This window comes from Phragmites australis, chromosome 10 (genome assembly GCF_958298935.1).
Source record: "Phragmites australis chromosome 10, lpPhrAust1.1, whole genome shotgun sequence".
Lineage (NCBI taxonomy): Eukaryota > Viridiplantae > Streptophyta > Magnoliopsida > Poales > Poaceae > Phragmites > Phragmites australis.
In genome coordinates, this window is record NC_084930.1 from 32,938,119 (window position 1) to 32,956,931 (window position 18,813).

Sequence of the window (18,813 nt, forward strand, 5' to 3'; positions counted from 1 at the left end):
GTGTAACTTCAGCTAGATATGCAGTGAGAGTTAATGGAGAACTGACCTATCCGGTTGTGCCGTCAAGAGGCATTAGACAGGGGGATCCTATTAGTCCCTACTTGTTCCTATTGTGCACTGAAGGTTTGTCTTGTTTGCTGCAAAAGAGGGTGGGTCTTGATGAGCTACATGGAATTCGCAATGGACGGCAAGGCCCCCCTATTTCCCATTTACTTTTTGCAGACGACAGCATCTTCTTTGCATGGAGTGATTCAAGAAGTGTAGTTGCTCTGAAGGAAACCCTGAAGTTATATTGTGATGCATCAGGTCAAAAGGTGAACTTATAGAAGTCATCATTTTCTTTGGCAAACAATGCCCTGACAATGTCAAGCACGAAGTGAAAGGACACCTTGGTGTGGACAATAAGATTCTACAGGATACTTACTTGGGTATGACGACTGAAATCAGTCGGGCAGCTACAAATTCTTTCAAATTCTTGCCGGATCGGGTTTGGAAAAAGAATAAAACGGATGGACTGACCGGGCACTGTCCCGTGCTGCCAAAGAAATCATGCTTGAATCTGTGGCTCAGGCCATCCCAAACTATGTCATGAGCTGTTTCCAAATCCCAGTGTCTATCTGTGAAAAGATGAAGACAAGTATTGCTAACCACTGGTGGGGCTTTGAGGATGGCAGAAAAAAGATGCATTGGCGCTCTTGGGAATGGTTGTCAACCCCAAAATCACTAGGTGGCATGGGCTTCAGAGACTTTGTTGTCTTCAACAGGCAATGCTGGAGATTACTGACAGAGCCAAGCTCTTTATGCGCAAGGGTTCTTAAGGGACGGTACTTCCCTGACTCTGAATTCTGGACTGCTACAAAACCGAGACCCTCCTCCTTTACATGGCGTAGTATTCTTTTTGGACGTGATTTGCTGAAGAAAGGCGTCAGGTGGGGAATTGGAAATGGCAACCAGATTAAGATCCTTGTCGACAATTGGATCCCTGGGTTTAACGCGGGGATGTTCAGACCGCTGCTTCCTTTGCCAGACGATGTTACGGTGCAGTTCCTGATGCACGACAATCACACAGCCTGGGACGAGGAGGTAGTTCGGAGTTCTTTTAATGAGGAGATTGCTAATGTTATCTTGCAAATCCCAATCAGTCATCATGGGGGTGACGACTTCGTGTCATGGCCGCATACCAAGCTGGGTATATACACAGTTAAATCTGCCTATAACTTGACAAGATCTGAGAATTTCTTTGCTGCTCGGAGTGAAGATGGTCGTGGTCTTCCCTCAGATGTTGGCGCTGAAGATAAACATTGGAAGTCGCTTTGGGCTATTAAAACTCCCAGTAAGATGAAGATTGTTCTGTGGAGAGTTGCGCACGATTGCCCGCCCACTGGTTTCCAGCTTCAACGTCGTCACATTACAGCTTCTGACGGGTGTATCTTCTGCAGCAGAGTAGAACGAGTGGAGCACTTTTCCTGCAGTGCCCGTTTGCAAGGTCAGTGTGGAAAGCTGTCAAAGTTCATTTTGCAATCCAGTTATGCCGTAAAGATTTGATCAATGCTCGGCAATGGGTATTTGATTTCCTTGCTCGGGAGTCAGCTCTGAATGCCATTGTTCTTGCTGTCACGGTTTGGCATTATCTGGGAAGCCAGGAATGATGCACGCAACAACAATGGCGTTATGCTTCCAAGGAGAGTGGCCGAGAAAATAAAAGCGTATGTGGATATGAATGTGCAGCACTGTTTCAAGCCTGTGAAAGCTTCTAGGTGTGAGTCTTCGTCGTCAGTTCCTCGTTGGACTATCGCCGGCTGGATCAGTATGTATCAATGTAGATGCTGCACTTTTTCAGACCTCTCGCCGGATGGGAGTCGGCGTAGTGATCCGGGACCACAATGAACTGAATGATGGGATTGCTGCGCCAGAATTAGCTAAAGCACTGGCAATTCGCCCGGGACAATGGCTTCACCAAGGTCGCTCTGGCTTCTGACTGTTTGCCAATGAATCAACGTATTCGATCTGCTGTTCAGGACCGTTCTTTGGTTGGATCGGTGGTGAATGGTATCAAGGTTCTGGCAGCTGGTTTTGTATTCTGTTCCTTTGGCTCGTAGCTGTGAGCACTCTGTTAGTCAGGTCTATCGTGCTGTAATCCCGGATTGTATTCGGGAAATACTCTGTACTGATGCTCCTTAATCAATAAAGTGCCGTCATTCGCTCAAAAAAAGAGAGGAAATTTATGCCATTAAACTTTTTCCCTTCCGGGCCATAAAAAAATGAGTTTCTCTTCTATCCCATCGGAATCGGATCCACTAACTTCAGATGTGTGAAGTCACGAAGAACAGTAAAATATGAGAGGATAAACAGTACCATAACGTTAAAACACTGTAGTGTGATCACTATAGCAATAGTACAATAATTTAAAATCACCTAGTGAAGTCAGGAGATCCGGATTCTCATCCCACCTTTACTCAGAGTCGCCGTTAGCCCCAATTTCCTTGTTAAATTTATGAAAAAAAAATGGCCAAATTACCCCTAGCCATCTCCCTTTCTTCCGTCAGTTTTGCACTTAGTCATGGCCAGCAGTGGAGTTCAGCGACAAGTGATAAGGGGCTAAACGCCAACTGCATCGCGCCCCTCGCATAGTCTACCTCCGGCTGCCGCCGCGGCCTCCGCATCTCCACCACATCCATGGCTGCAGCGCAGCCTCCGTTGGCGTCCCCGCGCACGGCCGTTCATCCAGCGGTTCAAGGGCATGATCCGCAGTACCGCAACGACCTCCGTGTTACCGAACTCGGTTACCATGGAGGCCATGGAGATGGTCCTCGTCGGCAAGGTAAACAAGCAGCTCGTCTCCCTCATCAGCCTTGCCGGCACCACCATCGTCGGCCTCTGCAGCAAGCACGCGCACCTCCTTACCTCGCGCCTCCCGGTCAAATGATGCAGCCCACGAATAATGTGGTGGGTGTATTGCAGCAGCTCCTCCGCCGGTTGGGTTCCAAGGTTGCCAGAGCGGATGGAGCTCGGTGCCAATACGTCCTCGCTGGGATCCACTCGCCCAAAGCCACCTTCCCGTGCCCCCCGCGGCTGGCGCCTAAGGAGCAAGCCGTGGCCGATAGTGCCCTCCCAAGCCCTTCTTCCCTCAGCCGTGCAGCGCGCCTTCGAAATTGAAGGAGGCAGGGACCAACGCCCTGCTCGCTACTGCTCTCTTGTTTTTTTAACACCACCTAGATACAGCTGTAGGCTGTAGCATGTGAATATATACGGAAATACACATTTATTTTTTACACACGTACTCACACTCACACTCTATGTACATATCTAGATATATAGACCACATACAGAGATAATTACGTCTCTAAAGAGATCAACAAAATCAACCAAGACTCTGTAGACGAAGGGTACACATTATCCTATTATAACTCTACACGTGAGAGGCTGAAGCGAAATTATTTTCGAAGGCAAGCCCCGGTGCTAGACCGGTAGTTCGTCCACCTACGAGCAGACCAACGCACTGCCGCTCTCTTGCTGTGCGGTGTGCAATCCGCATCTTTTCCTCGGTAAGTGGACCGTGAAAGCTTGAGGGTATCCGCTTGGATCCCCATCAATATTCATAAAGAAATGGACCGGATCTTTTCAAATATAGTCTAGGATGATGGTATCATTATCTGGTTGGAAATGAATTAGTCAGTTTTCAGCAGCAGGAATGGTACGGTACGAAGGTGGTGTGTAGTTTGATTAACAAAATGGTGGCATTTTATACTTAAAACACGGTGCTGAAACAGATTTGTCCAGCGTAGCCCAGGTGACCTCAGTACAAAGACCAACAGCTCCACACGGTGAATAACAGCAAGTTGTCATCATCACAAGTTAACAACCGCTCGGCAGGCCGGCAAAGGCAGGGTACGTGCCAACCAACCCCGCCCGCCCGTTTGTTGAAGCAGGCACATCAGTCATCAGTGGAGCACTCTTGTTTCTAGAAGAAAATTGTACGAGACTTAGTTTCACAGAAAGGTTTCTTTTTTTTATACCACATGTTCTCTTTCTTTTTTTTTCAGTTACACATGTAAATCAAAGTCTTATAAGAATCTTTATCATCTCGTAAAATTTACTTCCCATACTCTGACTCGTGCGTCCGGCCCGCACGAACGCACGCGAGAACCGGCGGGAAACCGCGCGACGCCGGGACCTGACGCCGCCGGCCGTGGCCGTACGGCTGGCGGCGGACACCCACCACCCGCTGCGCGCGCGCATGGTCATGTCGACGAACGGACGGGCGGACGCGACCCCCGCGCTATCCAGAACAGCGCCGGCCGGGGACTTTTCGTGTGCGCGCACGCCACACGCGACGTCGGCGGACCCATCCGTTCGATCGACGACGCATGCCGAAGCCTCCGGGGCCCGGCGCTCTCGGATTTATTGAGCTTTTCTGCATGCTGTCGCTGGATGGATCACATGAACATCCCTGTCTGTAGGGGTCCGGCCCACGATCCGGATAAGGTGAGCAGATAATCCACTGTGTTATCTGCAACGGTACTATACTGAATAAAGAAAAGGAAAAGAGGAAGTGATGCCACCATCTACGCAAGATCTTGACTTTCATGAAACACAAAATCTATTTTTTGTAAACCTCTTTTTAGAATACAATAGAAATCTGAACAAAATCAAAGAACGTTTATGTCATGTTTGAAAATGGTGGAGTTTTGGATGATGCAATTCCTTTACCGAGTTTATGGGGCCGTAGTTTGGTGTTTTATGGTCATTCACGAAATGAACCAGTAGCTGATGCAACTCGTGTCTTTTCTAGGTATATGTCAGTATAGCTAAAGAAAGATATTCTAATACGTGGGTCATGTTATTTTTCAAGCGTCTAAAAATGGCTTTTGCTTCGAACAACAGATTTCAGCTATCCGATTGAGATCCAAGCGTCCGGACGTCGTCTTCTTCCTCCGCCCTCGCCGCTCTCTTCTCACCCTCGCCTACCGCCTGCCTCCACCGTCTCCGGTGGTAGGAATGCTGCCAGATCCACATCCTTCGCTCCCGCAACGCTAACCTCTTCATTTTAGAGCTCTTTTTGATCTGGCGCTAGCCCAGCGACGGTTCGTCGCCTCACCGCTCCGCCCCCACGCCTACCTCCTATGTCCGACCTATCCGCCTCCCCACAGCCTCTTCTAAGTTCGATAGTTATGAAAGACTTCTCAAACCCTAAAACTCTTAATCCTAACCCCACCAACGGCCATCATTATTCATCGTTTAAAATGGAGCTCACTTTCAAACGTCGAGGATTGATTCCGAAATGGTATCACAAAGGATAGGTACCCCTCGTACTACATACCGGCGCCGTTATTCACCTCTCGTACTATATACCCCAGCTAGCCCTTTGGCAAAAGCAAAGGTGGATGCATGCATGCATGCAAGGCAAAGGTAGGCTAAGCTCCTACTCGAATACGCGTGTGACGGCTACGGGACGGGACACTTGTCCGGCCCGTCGCTCTCACTCACCAGCAGCCACTGGATGCATGGTTTCTTGGCATAGTACTCGTCCCTTTTCCTCTCCGTGTGGATAACAAAGCGGCTGTGATTGGAGACTGGAGAGTAGGCCGGGGACGGACGGGTATAGCTAGGGGGCGCCGTCGCCTTCGCCTCACCCTATCTTGTCCTCGGCGCGACGGCGACGGCGACCGTTCGAGGGCAGCGTGGTCGAGCCGGGCGGGATGGATCGATTAGTCGCCGTGGGTGGCGTACGTAGCGCCACGGGAAAACAGGGCAACGTGGATGCACATCTCCGGTGTTATGAAAGTGATGGAGAGAGACAGAGGGCAGTGCTTTGAGTTTTGGCGTCTTACCGGGTGGGCGCGCGTATGGATGGCGTGAAGGAGATCGATATGATCTGCGACGTCGCCGAGGACCATGACCGGCGCGTACAGTTGTTTAAACAATCAGTGCAGCAGTAAAAGAATAGCAGGAGTACGTCCAGCTCCAGCCAGTAGCAACACGTACAGGAGAATTTCGTACTATGAAACAGCTCAAATCCTTTAACGAACCATAGAAACCTTCTGATTTACGAGCGTAACCTCGTTGATCTACGATCTAGGACTTCCACGGCAAAGTCCTTGCTTAAATTTTTGTTTGTTAGTGGATTTCAATGGACTTGGATTTTTTTTTCCGGTATACCCCTATTTAATTTTTAAGCTGGGTCCGCCGTTGTGTGGTACTGAGTGGCTGTGTGTATGTATGTTCATCTGTGATCACAGACATGCATGTATATCGATCAGCACGATGACGTCATGGATTGCGGTAACACGCACAATACAGCAAGGTGCTGCTGCTGCTGCAGCAGCTGAAGTGATGCCATCAGGTTTTGCACTGCCATCTCTGTATCGAGTCAGGTTCGTCGCAATCTCCATCTGGTTATGCTACCCGGATGCAAGGGGAAGCCATGCATCGCGTTGGGTCAGATCCATGCATGCAGCAGATGCATGTGATGGAGAGCGATCAAGCGCAGAGGAAGGGACAAGGCCAGCTCATCAGCCGTGAGCCAGTCCCCGTGCAGTGCAGTTCCCCGTCGCTGTCAGCTTCGGTGACCACCCGGCCACTGGACAGGCCGAGGGCGAATGCATGCCTAGGCCAACCACCTCCGCCGAGCTCGTGGTCCAGAACCCCAGAGGTCGCGCGCTGACGCCGACCGTCGGCCGGCCGGACCAACGGCTGCGCACCTCCAGCCGTTCGTTCTCTCGCTTTCTCTCTCCCTTGCCTAGGCCCACCACCTCCGCCGAGCTCGTGGCCCAGAACCCCAGAGGTCGCTGACGCCGACCGTCCGGCCGACCGGGCCAACGGCTGCGCACCTCCAGCCGTTCGTGGTCTCTCTCTCTCTTTCTCTCTCGTTCTTTTGCAGCGTATGTAGGAGATATCCGTTGGCGTTTGGTGGGTCCGCACCATGGGCAGCACACTTCGGATATGGGTCTACAAATGTATACCTAATTTTTTTTTAAAAAGTTGGCTATATATTATATGTAATAGTTGTTGATATTATAGTTGTTAAAATTTAATAATTATGCGTTGTATTTTGACTTAACAGACCATTCGTGCCTGAGCCTTTTTTTTTCACTATCGCAGGTCACCGTCTCAAAACCTAATTAACTCCCGGTAAAATGAAAACAGATCAAATTTGGATGAATAATGTTTTTACTATATCCGCATCTTTTTTTGCAGGTACGAATTCAAATACGAATCGTTTCAGAGTTGAAGTTGGACCAAAAATAGACTAAAATAGTCGGATATTACTTATGCACACGACCGTGCAAGCAACATGTAGCATGATAATAATCATTCATGTTAGCGTTAAGATTGCTTGGGTTTCATCTCCATTCCGAATCCATCAATTATCTTCGTTGGGATAAACTTTTGTGATTATGTAAATTCATATGTATAGTCAAAATCTTACTCAGATTACTGTCACCGGTCATAATTATTTTTTCAAGAAGCGATGAAAGACTAAAAGAGTCTAAACAGGTTTAGCATATAGACAAGTAGATATAAAATAATATATGCATATTAGATGGTTGAAAATAAATCAAGAGCTATTTCTGTTTTTCCACGCCCACAAGAAGCATACACACTAGAACATAAAAATACTATAAATTTCATCAAATGAGCATAAATATAGCAGGCAATAGCTAGTAGCATAATTCAAAATATTATATTACATAAATAGATATAATCTATACTCTATTCCATGTATAGTATTGGTTAGGGCGAGAGGCAATGGACCCAGTAGAATATGGATAATCCGATCTAAAAATCGAATAATCCGTATCTGCTGAATTTTTACAATACCATACCTGTATTCATATCTGTATAAAACTATATATATTTGTATCGTATATTGATTTCTAAAAAAACTTACCATAACCGCATCTATATCCGTACCCGTTTCAAAAACTATTTGTTCCACTTTCATCTCTAGCTTTCCGTGATCCAAATGTGCAACATACTTGGATCATGGAGCAATTTTTTTTATCTATATACACTCATTATTAAAATGCTGGGTGCGCCAGGACTGCTTGTTCTGGTTGGTCTTGTCAATCGTGGGACAAGCGACTGCGATGTGCAATAGCTCTGCAGATGACATAGTAGTTCCGGATTTTATCGGTGGCCATCTCTCACTGTTTTAGATCATGTGCGTACCAAGTATGCTCGGTGGTCACCAAGAGCATAACCTCGACTTTAAACAGATACTGTAAGCAGGATCATAACAGGAGAGCTTTTTTTATAGGCGTAACGAGAGAGTTGGAGCGCCGAAATTCTACAAAAAAGAGAAGAAAATAGAGGAAGAAACATGTAGGTTTGAGATTCTAAAAGCGAAGCTTGCTCGGTAAAAAGGTAAAGAATCATGCGATCAAGGAGAACATATTAAACAACGTGAGCTTAGAGTGCTGTGCCGATAAGATACCGGTGTATGAACTTCGATCGGATTTTTTATTCTGGCCACGACTTTGCGGCTAGCAAGATGACATTACGGGTGACGACGCCTTTAGCAATAAACAAAACGTGCACTTGGCCAAGTTGCAAAAGGGAATCATCTCCTGGACGTACTCACACGTGGTCATGTGTCAAATATGCCCCTGTTAATTGCCACTAACCACTAGTTTACGCACGACATTTTGCTAGTAATGCAGCACTTACCGGGACTGCGAGGGAAAGCTTGGGGCTTGCGAGGTGAAGAATGCCATCTACACATGTAGTGAAAAAAATTATAGATAAATAAAAGAATCAATGGATAAATAAAAGTTAGATAAAAGATATAGATGAACAAGATAATGGTGCATCCACAAGTGAACCTAGAGTAGCATTTCCCCATCTCCCACTAGCACACCGGACGTTGATTTCCTGAAGGTATGGACCCGTCAGCTACACGGTGTGCTCCGTCAAAATCCAGGAGTGACCAACCCAACTCAGAAATCGCCTTCGAACCAATTGTGGTCTCCAGTCTCGCCTTATCACACCCAAATACTCCACTCGTGTGGGGGGCGAGTGTAATTGTGTCTTCCTTGTAGTCTTAAAAAAAATATCCAAAAGCGGCGTGTGATGCTAGCTAGATGGAGTATACTGATGCGTTTATAAATAGTTGCATATGTTGACTCTCTTTACTCAGCTCATCTATTTCATACGCGATAAGGCGGTAGTAAACTACTTCCTCTAATTATAAAAACATATTGTTTTGGAAAAGGTTAGGTCACAATTTTAAAACTCTAACTAACAATAACTTTCAAAATATATAGTTTAAGAACCTTAAAATCATACATGTAGATTTTTCTTAAAAAATATTTTTATAATATCACAAATTTAATAGATTTTATAAATATATTCTAATAAAAAATAATTATACATTAAATATCCTATCTTATCCAAAACAACATGTATTTATAACCGGAGGGAGTAGTAATCTACCCGAGTTTTAAAAAATGTTTTCATAATATTACAAATTCAATAGATTTTATAAATATATTCTAATAGAAAATAATTATCAAATTATATATTAAATACCGTGTCTTATCTAAAATGGTATGTATTTATAACTGAAGGGAGTACTAATCTATCCCGGTTAATCTTTCTCAAAACTTGCACCGTCTGAAACCCACTTATCCCACAAAGCATCTGACCTAAGAAAGAACAACTTTTCACCAGTCAATAGCATAATGTTAGTTTAAACTGACCAAACAGACGAATGGAAATCTACGGCGCGCCACGTGCGGCTTTCTCATGAAGACGTCCATCAACCGCCGCCGGAAAGGGAAGCGCAGCAAGCAGGGCTTCAAGTCTGCAACCGCCACCCATGCTCGTGACATTTCTCCTGCCAGTGCCAGTGCCACCAGCTTAGCTTCCACCGCATCCTGAATCAAACAGGTAAGAAGCAATCAGCACATGAAATTCACACATGCGGCGATGCAGCGGTTAGCCGCTAATTCGGTGAGTAGAAAAAAATGTAACAGCGAAAATAAAAACGGTACGCGCGGAAGAATAGCAACTCTGAATTCTACCTCATTTCTACCATTGTGTATAGAAGTTACTTAACACTGAGAGAAAATATTTGGAAATTTCGAGCAAAGAAAGAACTGGTGGATGCATGCGTGCGTCCCAGTCACCCGCCAATTATGTGAACTACGAGCCTCAACGTGGCACCAGAGGAGAGGGGAGAGAGGAAGCTTCTGCTCTACCAAATCTGCTCTCCTTCTAGAGGCCAGCTTTACATTCTGTAGCATTATTTTGTGAGGCCTCCAGCTGCTGCCCAGCCAAAAGGCACAAACGCCCTGACCTTGCAGGTCGATTAGGACAAGAGGAGGGCTCTCAGTCTGTCAAGGGCTCTTTAATTTCCAGGGGCACCAAGAATCGCCAGGATTTGCTTTGACAAAACCTGCGATTCTCGCGGTATCTTGACATGCAGAGCACTGGATAAACCGGCTTGTTGTAGTGCGAGATCTTATGACATGTTGCGATGCCGATCTTGTTCGGGACGTCTTCCTACATTTGCGGATGAGGAGAGCCAAAGCGACGGCTCCTTGGAGGATCGCTGCAGGGAGAGAACAAATCAGCAAATGGCAGGGAGACTGTGTTCTGATCAATTGCTTGGGCATTGGAAATCTTCTCGATGCCTGCGCAAAAGAAAAATGATTCTGTCAAATGAAATAAGGTTTTTTTTGGTCATTCATATCAGGTGTCAGAAGAACTTAGTATGCTTGATCCTGGTAGCACTCATCATGCTTGATCATGCCAGTAGTATCTTGCAAAACCTGGTTGCTTGGCTTGGAGACCCAGGTTGCCAACTTGCCATGCCGATTGGCAATTTTGTTGCCAAACCTGTGCAGAAGGGAAAGAGTAGTTAACAAAAGACCACTCCTACTCCAAAGTTTCAGCCTTCTAGTTCTGTTATATACTTATGGATCAAGTTGCCATGTTTCTTGCATAAAAATAGCTGACCAATTTTGGATGAGATAATCATCACTCAAGTTGCCATGTTTCTTGCATAAAAATAGCTGACCAATTTTGGATGAGATAATCATCACCATGATAAATGCAGCATTTGTGAAACTAGAGCATAAGAAAGACATGTGAATGATATTTTTTTTATTCTTTTTTACAGAGCCCAAAGGTTACAGCTCACAAGAACAGTGCCAATTCATCTTGATGGTGTTCAACTCAGCTCAGCTCAGAAACAAAATTATCCCTCGCAAAATTTCCCCAAAGCCTAGTTTATCATCTCACCTCCTGCGAATCTGAATTCTGCACCAACTCTCTTATTACAGTAGAAAAAGAGAAAAAAAAAACTTGAGAAGATCACCGACAATTGCCACATGGTCAAAGCATTCTCTTCTACTCTCCTCAACAGCAGCACACCAGCTATTCCTGCTACTTCCGTAAGCAACTCATTCATGGCTCGGCACCATGCCAAATCGACTCCACCCGGTTCAGTGCCACCTCAAAGCGGCACCTCTGTATTCATATGATCCTCTCACTGTTCACCAAATCCACTATCAATCATCAATTGTCCGGATGTTCAGCTGCATCTCAAACCGGAGCCAAGATTCAGCCCGCATCTCTGTGATCATCATATCGTGCTCTGGTGCCGGATAGTAGTCCTCTCGTAACTGCATGTCCCTCAAATTTGGCATCGTCAAGAAGAAAGTCAGAAAATGCTCATGTGTGGTGCCGTGGACAAAGAGCTTCCTGAGTCCAATGCAGCGCTGGAGCAATCCAACAGCAGGCAATGTAAGGCTACGCTGGTTCACTTCCTTGTCTTGGGGTGGCCAGTAGTCTAGCTCATACAAAGTATGCAGTGAATCGATACCTTGCAAATAAAATCGCTCCCACAGAGAGAGATCCATCTGTCCCGCCGGTGCGGTAAGGGCATAGCCCACTGCCTCGCTCAGATCCAATTTCATCTTAGACAGTACTGGGAAGCCTGCAAGGTCACTCAGGCCGAAAAAACTTCGTGGAGCAGGCCGTGGACATGTCCGGCAATCACCCTCCACCTTAATTGAAATCTCCTCTAGCGCAGGGCAGCTATCAAGCCCAGCAGAAATGAGTGGAGAGAGCAGCTCACCAGCAGGGAACCAGAGGGAGAGTGAACGGAGCATCTCCCAGCTGACTAGATCATCCAACTCCATGTACCTACATTTCTTGGATGCAGACTCATATGACACTTCACCTAGCTCATCATCGTCAGGATCACATCCGGTTGTGCCGTTGGCTACACTGTCAGGTTGTTCAACTTCCTTCCAGACACAGTTGATCTCAAGACTCTCAATGCGATCACGGATTGGACTTAGAGCAGTGAGGCATGCTGCTGTGTCCAGAAGCCGGCAGTGCAAGATACTGATTTCCTTGATTGTAGGCCGAAGCGCCGTTACTAGCCTCCTGATCCCAACTGACGTCACGAGATCGCAGCCATGGATGGCAAACTTAGAAAGCTTCCCACACCCTCGACCGATTGCCGCAAGACTGGCGTCGGTGAGATCCTGACAATTCTTCATGCAAAGTGACTCCAGCGCACCGCACACTGCAACGCCATCAAGATGCAGCCAAGATGCCTTGCACAAGCTTTGAAAACACCCCAGCGTCAAGAACTTGATCCGTGGGCACCTGTGGGCCAGCGCCTCCATCGCTGGCGCTGCCTCCAGCACATTATGCCGCAGGTCAAGCGTGAAATCCTCCAGCCCCGGAAGTGCAGCGAAGAAGGCAACCAGCCCCGCGACGGTAATGGCCGCATCCTCTCGTTGGCTGGTGGACGCCGCCTCGAACGGCTCGCGGAGCCGCAATACCGTCAGCTTGGGGCAGCTAGCGGCGAGGGAGAGCAGCGCGTCGTCGCCGACAAAGTCAACGTACCGGGGGTTGAACACACAGGGAGCCACGAGCTTCCGGAGGTTGGGGCAGCGCCCCGCGATGGCCCCAAGCTCGGAGGAGTGAAACCCGTCCGTGGCGCCTGCGAGGCCGAGGTCGAGCTCGGTGAGCGCCGCGGCAGCGGTAGGGTGCGCCGCGAGTGCCGGTTCGATGTCCTCCGTCCAGCAGTAGAACTCCGAGAGGTCCAGCGCCCTGAGCGCGGGGCAGGTCGCGAGCAGTTGCTCGAGATCCGCGCCGCTGGCGAGGCCAGGGGGCCGCTGGTGCCAGCGCACGAGCTTGACGCTGCGGAGGCTGCCCTGCCAGTGCTGGGTGAGGCTTTCGAGCGTGGATGGGTCGCGGCAGTAGACGGCCAGCGAGGACACGGCCGGGAAGCAGTGTGCGAGGCGCGCGGCGATGAAGGCGTTCTGCTCGGCGACCTCCTCGGGGTTGTGCGACGGCGCGGCCGCCGCAGCATCGGCCGGCGCCGCGGAGAGGAACGGGTGCCCCCACGGCGAGACGAGCGAGAGGTCGAGGTGCTCGAGCGCGGGGAAGCAGAACGCCGGCGGGAGCAACAGGAAGTCCGCGGACCGCGGGTTCCCGCGCAGCGACAGCGCGGGCCGCGTCGTCCGCTCCGCCGCGAGGAGCCGGTGGCACGCCAGCGCGGCGCGGTGCCGCGACCGCGCGTCGGTGAGGAAGCCCAGGATGTGGAGCAGCAGCGGCTCCGGCAGGTCCAGGATGGGCGACCCCGCCGCGGCCGCCGCCTCCGCCATGCGGATGCGACGCGGCGCGATGAGATGCGCCACCGCGTCCGGCAAAGTCGTCGTCTCCTTCCTTTCCCTTGCGGGCGCGGGGCAGTTGGGGGAAGGAGGGATGTGGGTGAAGGGGCCGAATGGGGACGAGAGAGACGAGAAGCTGCCCAGCGAAGTGATATACTACTACACGATAGCTCTCTTTTTCCGTAATACTAGTATTATCTTATCCTATTCATATTAAAATATTTTGATAAAATTACATATATATCATTGCAATGTATATATTAAAAAATATCATCGATCGTAAAAGTAACATATGGATCTAAGATCATATATTGTAACGCAGATCCACTCAACTAGGAAAGAAGTACGCATTAGAAAAAAATAATATATTTTCTATCTTAGGTCATCTTTGCAATATTATTTTTCAACTTGAATGATTTTGGATGGTATTTTTCAATCCGTTCGAATATTTTTCCCTTTAGAAAACAAATCATTTTCTCTCTCTTTCTCTGCATCGCGGTCGAGGAGTATGCGCGGTCTGTCTCGCGTGGGTGACCCCGTGCGCTGCTTGGCCTCGCGCGCGCTGCCGCGGCGGGGGATGGGGTCGTCGTCGGCGAGGGCGCCGACCGGGAGAAGGGACCCAAGCGAGAACCCGTCGGTGGGGAGGCTGCGGGAGCTCTTCGCCGGCGACGCGGCAGGTGAGGGTGGTGATGAATCGTCTCCTTCTCTGTCTCGCTTTCTCGTGCTGGTTGTTGCGAGTTGGGGAGGTGAATTTTGAGGGCGTGGTTGCTGGTGTTTGGTTCCGTTTGGTTCGCCTGCGCGCGGGGTGGGTGGCGCTGGTACATGTGCGTGCGTGCGTGTTTGATCGGTGGAGTGAGTTTGTGGCGAGTAGTTGGGGAATTTCTCCTTTCGTTAGTTGGGAACTTGGCAGCAATGACCTAACAATGGCAACGAACAGACGGTGGGTTCGGGTGTGGTTGCGCTGTTGGAGATTCTCCGGTTGTTCTCAGAGGCATCACTGGAACAACCTGTGATGAGAGTGAAGTGGAGGGAACTGAAACCCGAGTTATTTCAGAGTTGAAGCACAGCAATTGTTGAGGGAAGAAGACGAATCAGGAGCTGGGGACATGAAGACGCTGTTTGTGTTTATGAGGCAAAAGTTGTATTCTGAAAAACCGAGACCATGCCGACCCAGCAGAGAACAAGATTTCCCCATAGAGCAAAGATGACATTGTGATGAGTAGATTACATAGTTACAAGTCACAAATCAGGTTATCAACAGACAAAATTGCCAGCCGGGCACATCATGGTGTTTACTTTCTTTGTTGAATTTCCAATTCTACTTTGTGTCTTATAGTTTATCATGCGAGCTCCCTGATTATGAATCACCCTTTCTTTCTTCATTGTTGTTGATCAGATGGGTGGAAGAAGTCCTGGGAGTTTGGTGTGATCCCATGGGATTTGGGGAAACCAACACCTGTCATTGAACATCTTGTTACATCAGGAACACTTCCAAAAGGAAGAGCTTTGGTTCCTGGATGCGGAATGGTAAATTATATCATTCTTCTGTTGATGTTTCCCCAGATATTATTGCTTCCCTCCCAGTTTCTCCCCAATGACTGAGCTCGCAGCTAAAATCAGACTATGACTTTCTCCCTAGGACACCTGCCGTAGAACTTGCTTATTTGAGAACAGTCTCCCAACTTGGCATGATATAACTATATAAGACATTAGCAATCCCAACCTTTTCATTGAAGATTGTGTTCTATGAGATTGTACTGTACTATGGACCATTTTAGACACCTTAAAATGCAAGATCATAATATAAGCAGGAATCCACTTTGTTGCCCATAATAATAACAATTTACAAACCGGAACTCAGATTTTCATTGTAATACCATGCCATCGATTTTCCACCCCCTGATTGAGTTGCTTATGTATAACAGGGGTATGATGTGGTCGCTCTGGCAAGCCCTGAACGATTTGTTGTTGGCTTGGACATTTCTGATATGGCTGTTAACAAGGCTAAGCAGGTATGCTGATGAGCAGTAGCTGAGCAAGAGCTTGGTTATCAGAAGGGAAGCTATCTTGAGAATTACCCTGTTTGATATCTTATCTAGTTTCTTCTTATGTTCCAAGTGGTTACGCTTCATATATGTCATAGGGTAACTTTTCCAAAATAATGTATCCAAGGGTTCCAGCGTTCCCATTAGCGAACTCAGCATGTTGCAATGTTTAAAAAATCCATAAAAAATCATGTATGTAGTAGTGCACATAAAGTTAAGTAAACCTGCAAAAATTCAATGTCAAATTCATCTTAGATGTCAAGAAACATAATAGACAAGCAGTCAATCCAGCATAGTTCATCATGTGCTAATAATTTTTTTTCTAGAATACGCAGGAGACGTGCGTATCTTTGCATTAAGGAAGACCCGGAAGAGAGATCCGGTAGCCAAATTTAGAGGTTAGGTACAATAGACCCTTAGGTCTACAGACGAAGAAAGAAAGAAGGAAGAAAGAGGGAACAAATACAGGGAGAAAAGCAACAGGCAGTAACCAGCTACAGCGCACTGCACAGCTTATATGATTGACCGGGAGTTACGCAAGTGAGCCATAAGCGTAGCTAGGTGAACCGCTCCGGCTGCGCACCATTGCTCCGCCGCACTCCAGATGGAAGCCGACATCGATGCGGTAGAAGAACGGCTATTATTGAACACGATGTTGTTACGCATCACCCAAATTGTCCAGGCAGCAAGGAGTTCATCATGTGCTAATAATACCACTTAACTTTATATGTGCTACGTACATGATTTTTTGACGAATTTTTGAAGCATTATAATTGAGTTATTCATATTTTAGCTAATGGGGATGCCAGAACCCTTGGCACCAACCAATTTCCCAGAATGTACAAAAGGAGAACCATCGATATGCAAAAATGACAACCATATGGTTTTGTTGTAATGGGGCTTAGGGAACTATCTGTATTTTTCCCATTTTGAACTTATGAAGTCATAAATTCTTACTCGTTATTAATCATAATGGGCTCGGCAATTGAACCCGCCTTTTGGATTAAATTGGTGATGAGTTCATTTGCAAATAAAACTTGTAATTATTCTAACCATCGTAACCGGAATACAGCTTTTCTACTATACCTTTTCCTTAAAAACTGTCTTCTGATTGTAGGTAAGACCCTTTATTATACTGATGTCGACAGATGTGCCTAATTATTTTCTCCATTGGTATACCAGTGGTCATCCTCTTTGCCAAATGCAGATTATTTTACATTTCTGACAGAAGATTTATTCAAGTGGACACCAAGTGAACAATTCGACCTTATTTTCGATTATACGTATGTGTTAGTTTATCTTGTCTGTTTATTGGTTTGGTGGCAGCTTAGGTCATGTGTATTGATGTATACAGGTTCTTTTGTGCACTTGACCCGAGTTTGAGGGTGGCTTGGGCAGAGACAGTTAATCGCCTTCTAAAACCAGATGGAGAACTTATTACCTTGATATATCTGGTGAGGATACAATCTCTCGGTTACGATTGATTTCTTTTGCTTGAAGTTCCCATTGTACTAATCCTATGATACTCTATTCTTCAAACTGAACTTTAAAGTTTCAACCATCTGATTGACTCTTAAGTAGCTACTTTGATGTTATATGTAAGAAGGTTGTGTTGTTAGCTCTTTCCTTCTTTCAAGGATCATGGTTAGTCATGTACTCTACAGGAAGTCACTGATGGTAGGAGACATATTGAAGGCAACAAATAGAATTTGGGGAACGCTATAGAATCTGTATTGAAGGGCAGTGGTGAAAGTGACTAGAGTGGGTGCATTGTCGATACCTTGGTGTAAATCAGCAGGATTTTGCCTCTACTTAGGCAGACCTTAGTGCTTGACAGTCGACACTATTCCAAAACCAGCCAGCTACCTATGATATTTTCATCCTCATGCACCCACATATTTCAGGACTTTTAATGCGGAGATGCCCCTGAAAGTAATGAATGAACATGTAATTTGTGAGCATCAGCTCAAGATATTGGTGCACTGCAGTGCTTGATATTGGCATTGGACAAAGACATGATAAAAGTCATAAGACCTCTTGTTTCAATATATTTTGTCAATTTGGTGTCAGTGCTCTAATAGAAACAAAGGTAAACTTGAGGTGCTTATTCCAACATGTGTCCTCAGGGCAAAATGGAAACATGGAAAGCTTATGCAAATATTATAGCACTGGACACCAAAAAATTAATCTGCATGCATGCTTGATATCAATTCGCTTCTTTGAATGTCATTCCATTATTTTGTCACCATGATGAGAATTTCTTATACTGCTCCGTATTACAGATCAGTGATCAAGAAGTAGGACCACCGTACAACAATACAGTTGCTGAGTAAGAATACGTATCCCCTTGCAATCATGAAAGAATTAATTTACAGTTGAAAACCTTCTATTTTTCTCGGTAACATGAGTACATGACTGTTTTACTTTGGACAAAATCATAACTTTCTTTTCTGTTGTTGTACAAAAATCATAACATCCTTCACTGTTGTGATGATAACTGCCGTCCCTGAAACTTCAGCTATCAGAAGGTACTGGAACCGTTGGGTTTCAAGGCTGTCCTTATGGAAGACAATGAGCTAGCTATCAAACCACGGAAGGTACACATTGTTTTCTCATTAATTTGTCTTATAAAAAGACACTTCATGTTGCCTACAGTTTTTGTCGTCATGGCTTGGCCAAAGCATCACATTCTTAAATCTTAATGCATGAACAGCCATTCAATCGGCCTCTTTACTTGTAATCTTAGGACATTATTCGTTTATTTGATCTTAAACCCCCCGTTCTAGGGCTGCGAGAAACTTGGGAGGTGGAAGAGATGCGCACACCAATCACCTCTGTGAGAAAAGAAGCAGCATTTTCCTAAAGAAAGAAACAAAGGAAAGAAGAATAAATGCAAAGGGTCAACTTATGATTTACATTTTTAGACTGTGTATTAGAGTGATAGACTTTCTTTTGTCGTCTGTACGGCGTTTCAATCCTGAAGCATATGTGCGTTCTGTCCAAGAAGCATGAATTGAATATTTCTTCGACCTTAAGATATACCAGAATCGTAGTTCTTGGTGTTGAAAAAAGAATTTGCGGACAGTTCTTATCATGTAAAAAAGGAGGAACAAAATAAAAACGAAAACGAG

The 18,813-nt window shown here is 46.4% G+C and overlaps 2 protein-coding genes across 5 annotated transcripts; one reads left to right on the top strand and one right to left on the bottom strand.

The window, feature by feature from the left end:
* Positions 1-7,513: 7,513 nt before the first annotated feature.
* On the bottom strand, positions 7,514-13,774 carry LOC133930841 (F-box/LRR-repeat MAX2 homolog). 4 transcript variants are annotated; one of them, XM_062377603.1, is made up of 5 exons: positions 11,248-13,774; positions 10,776-10,842; positions 9,702-10,637; positions 8,671-8,717; positions 7,514-8,290 (listed from the first exon to the last, which is right to left on the bottom strand). In XM_062377603.1, exon 1 carries the CDS (start codon positions 13,629-13,631, stop codon positions 11,517-11,519), a length of 2,115 nt encoding a protein of 704 aa, XP_062233587.1. In that variant the 5' UTR covers positions 13,632-13,774; the 3' UTR covers positions 7,514-8,290; positions 8,671-8,717; positions 9,702-10,637; positions 10,776-10,842; positions 11,248-11,516. The 4 variants fall into 4 exon arrangements, with proteins under 4 accessions (XP_062233587.1, XP_062233588.1, XP_062233586.1 ...); XM_062377604.1 differs by having other exon boundaries at positions 9,702-9,878; positions 10,203-10,842; XM_062377602.1 differs by having other exon boundaries at positions 9,702-9,878; positions 10,026-10,842.
* A 326-nt stretch (positions 13,775-14,100) lies between these two features.
* On the top strand, positions 14,101-18,756 carry LOC133930843 (probable thiol methyltransferase 2). The gene is made up of 8 exons (XM_062377606.1): positions 14,101-14,314; positions 15,034-15,164; positions 15,563-15,649; positions 16,865-16,965; positions 17,037-17,136; positions 17,965-18,011; positions 18,201-18,279; positions 18,469-18,756. The coding sequence occupies exons 1-8, from the start codon at positions 14,146-14,148 to the stop codon at positions 18,520-18,522; spliced, it is 768 nt and encodes a 255-aa protein (XP_062233590.1). The 5' UTR covers positions 14,101-14,145; the 3' UTR covers positions 18,523-18,756.
* Positions 18,757-18,813: the final 57 nt, after the last annotated feature.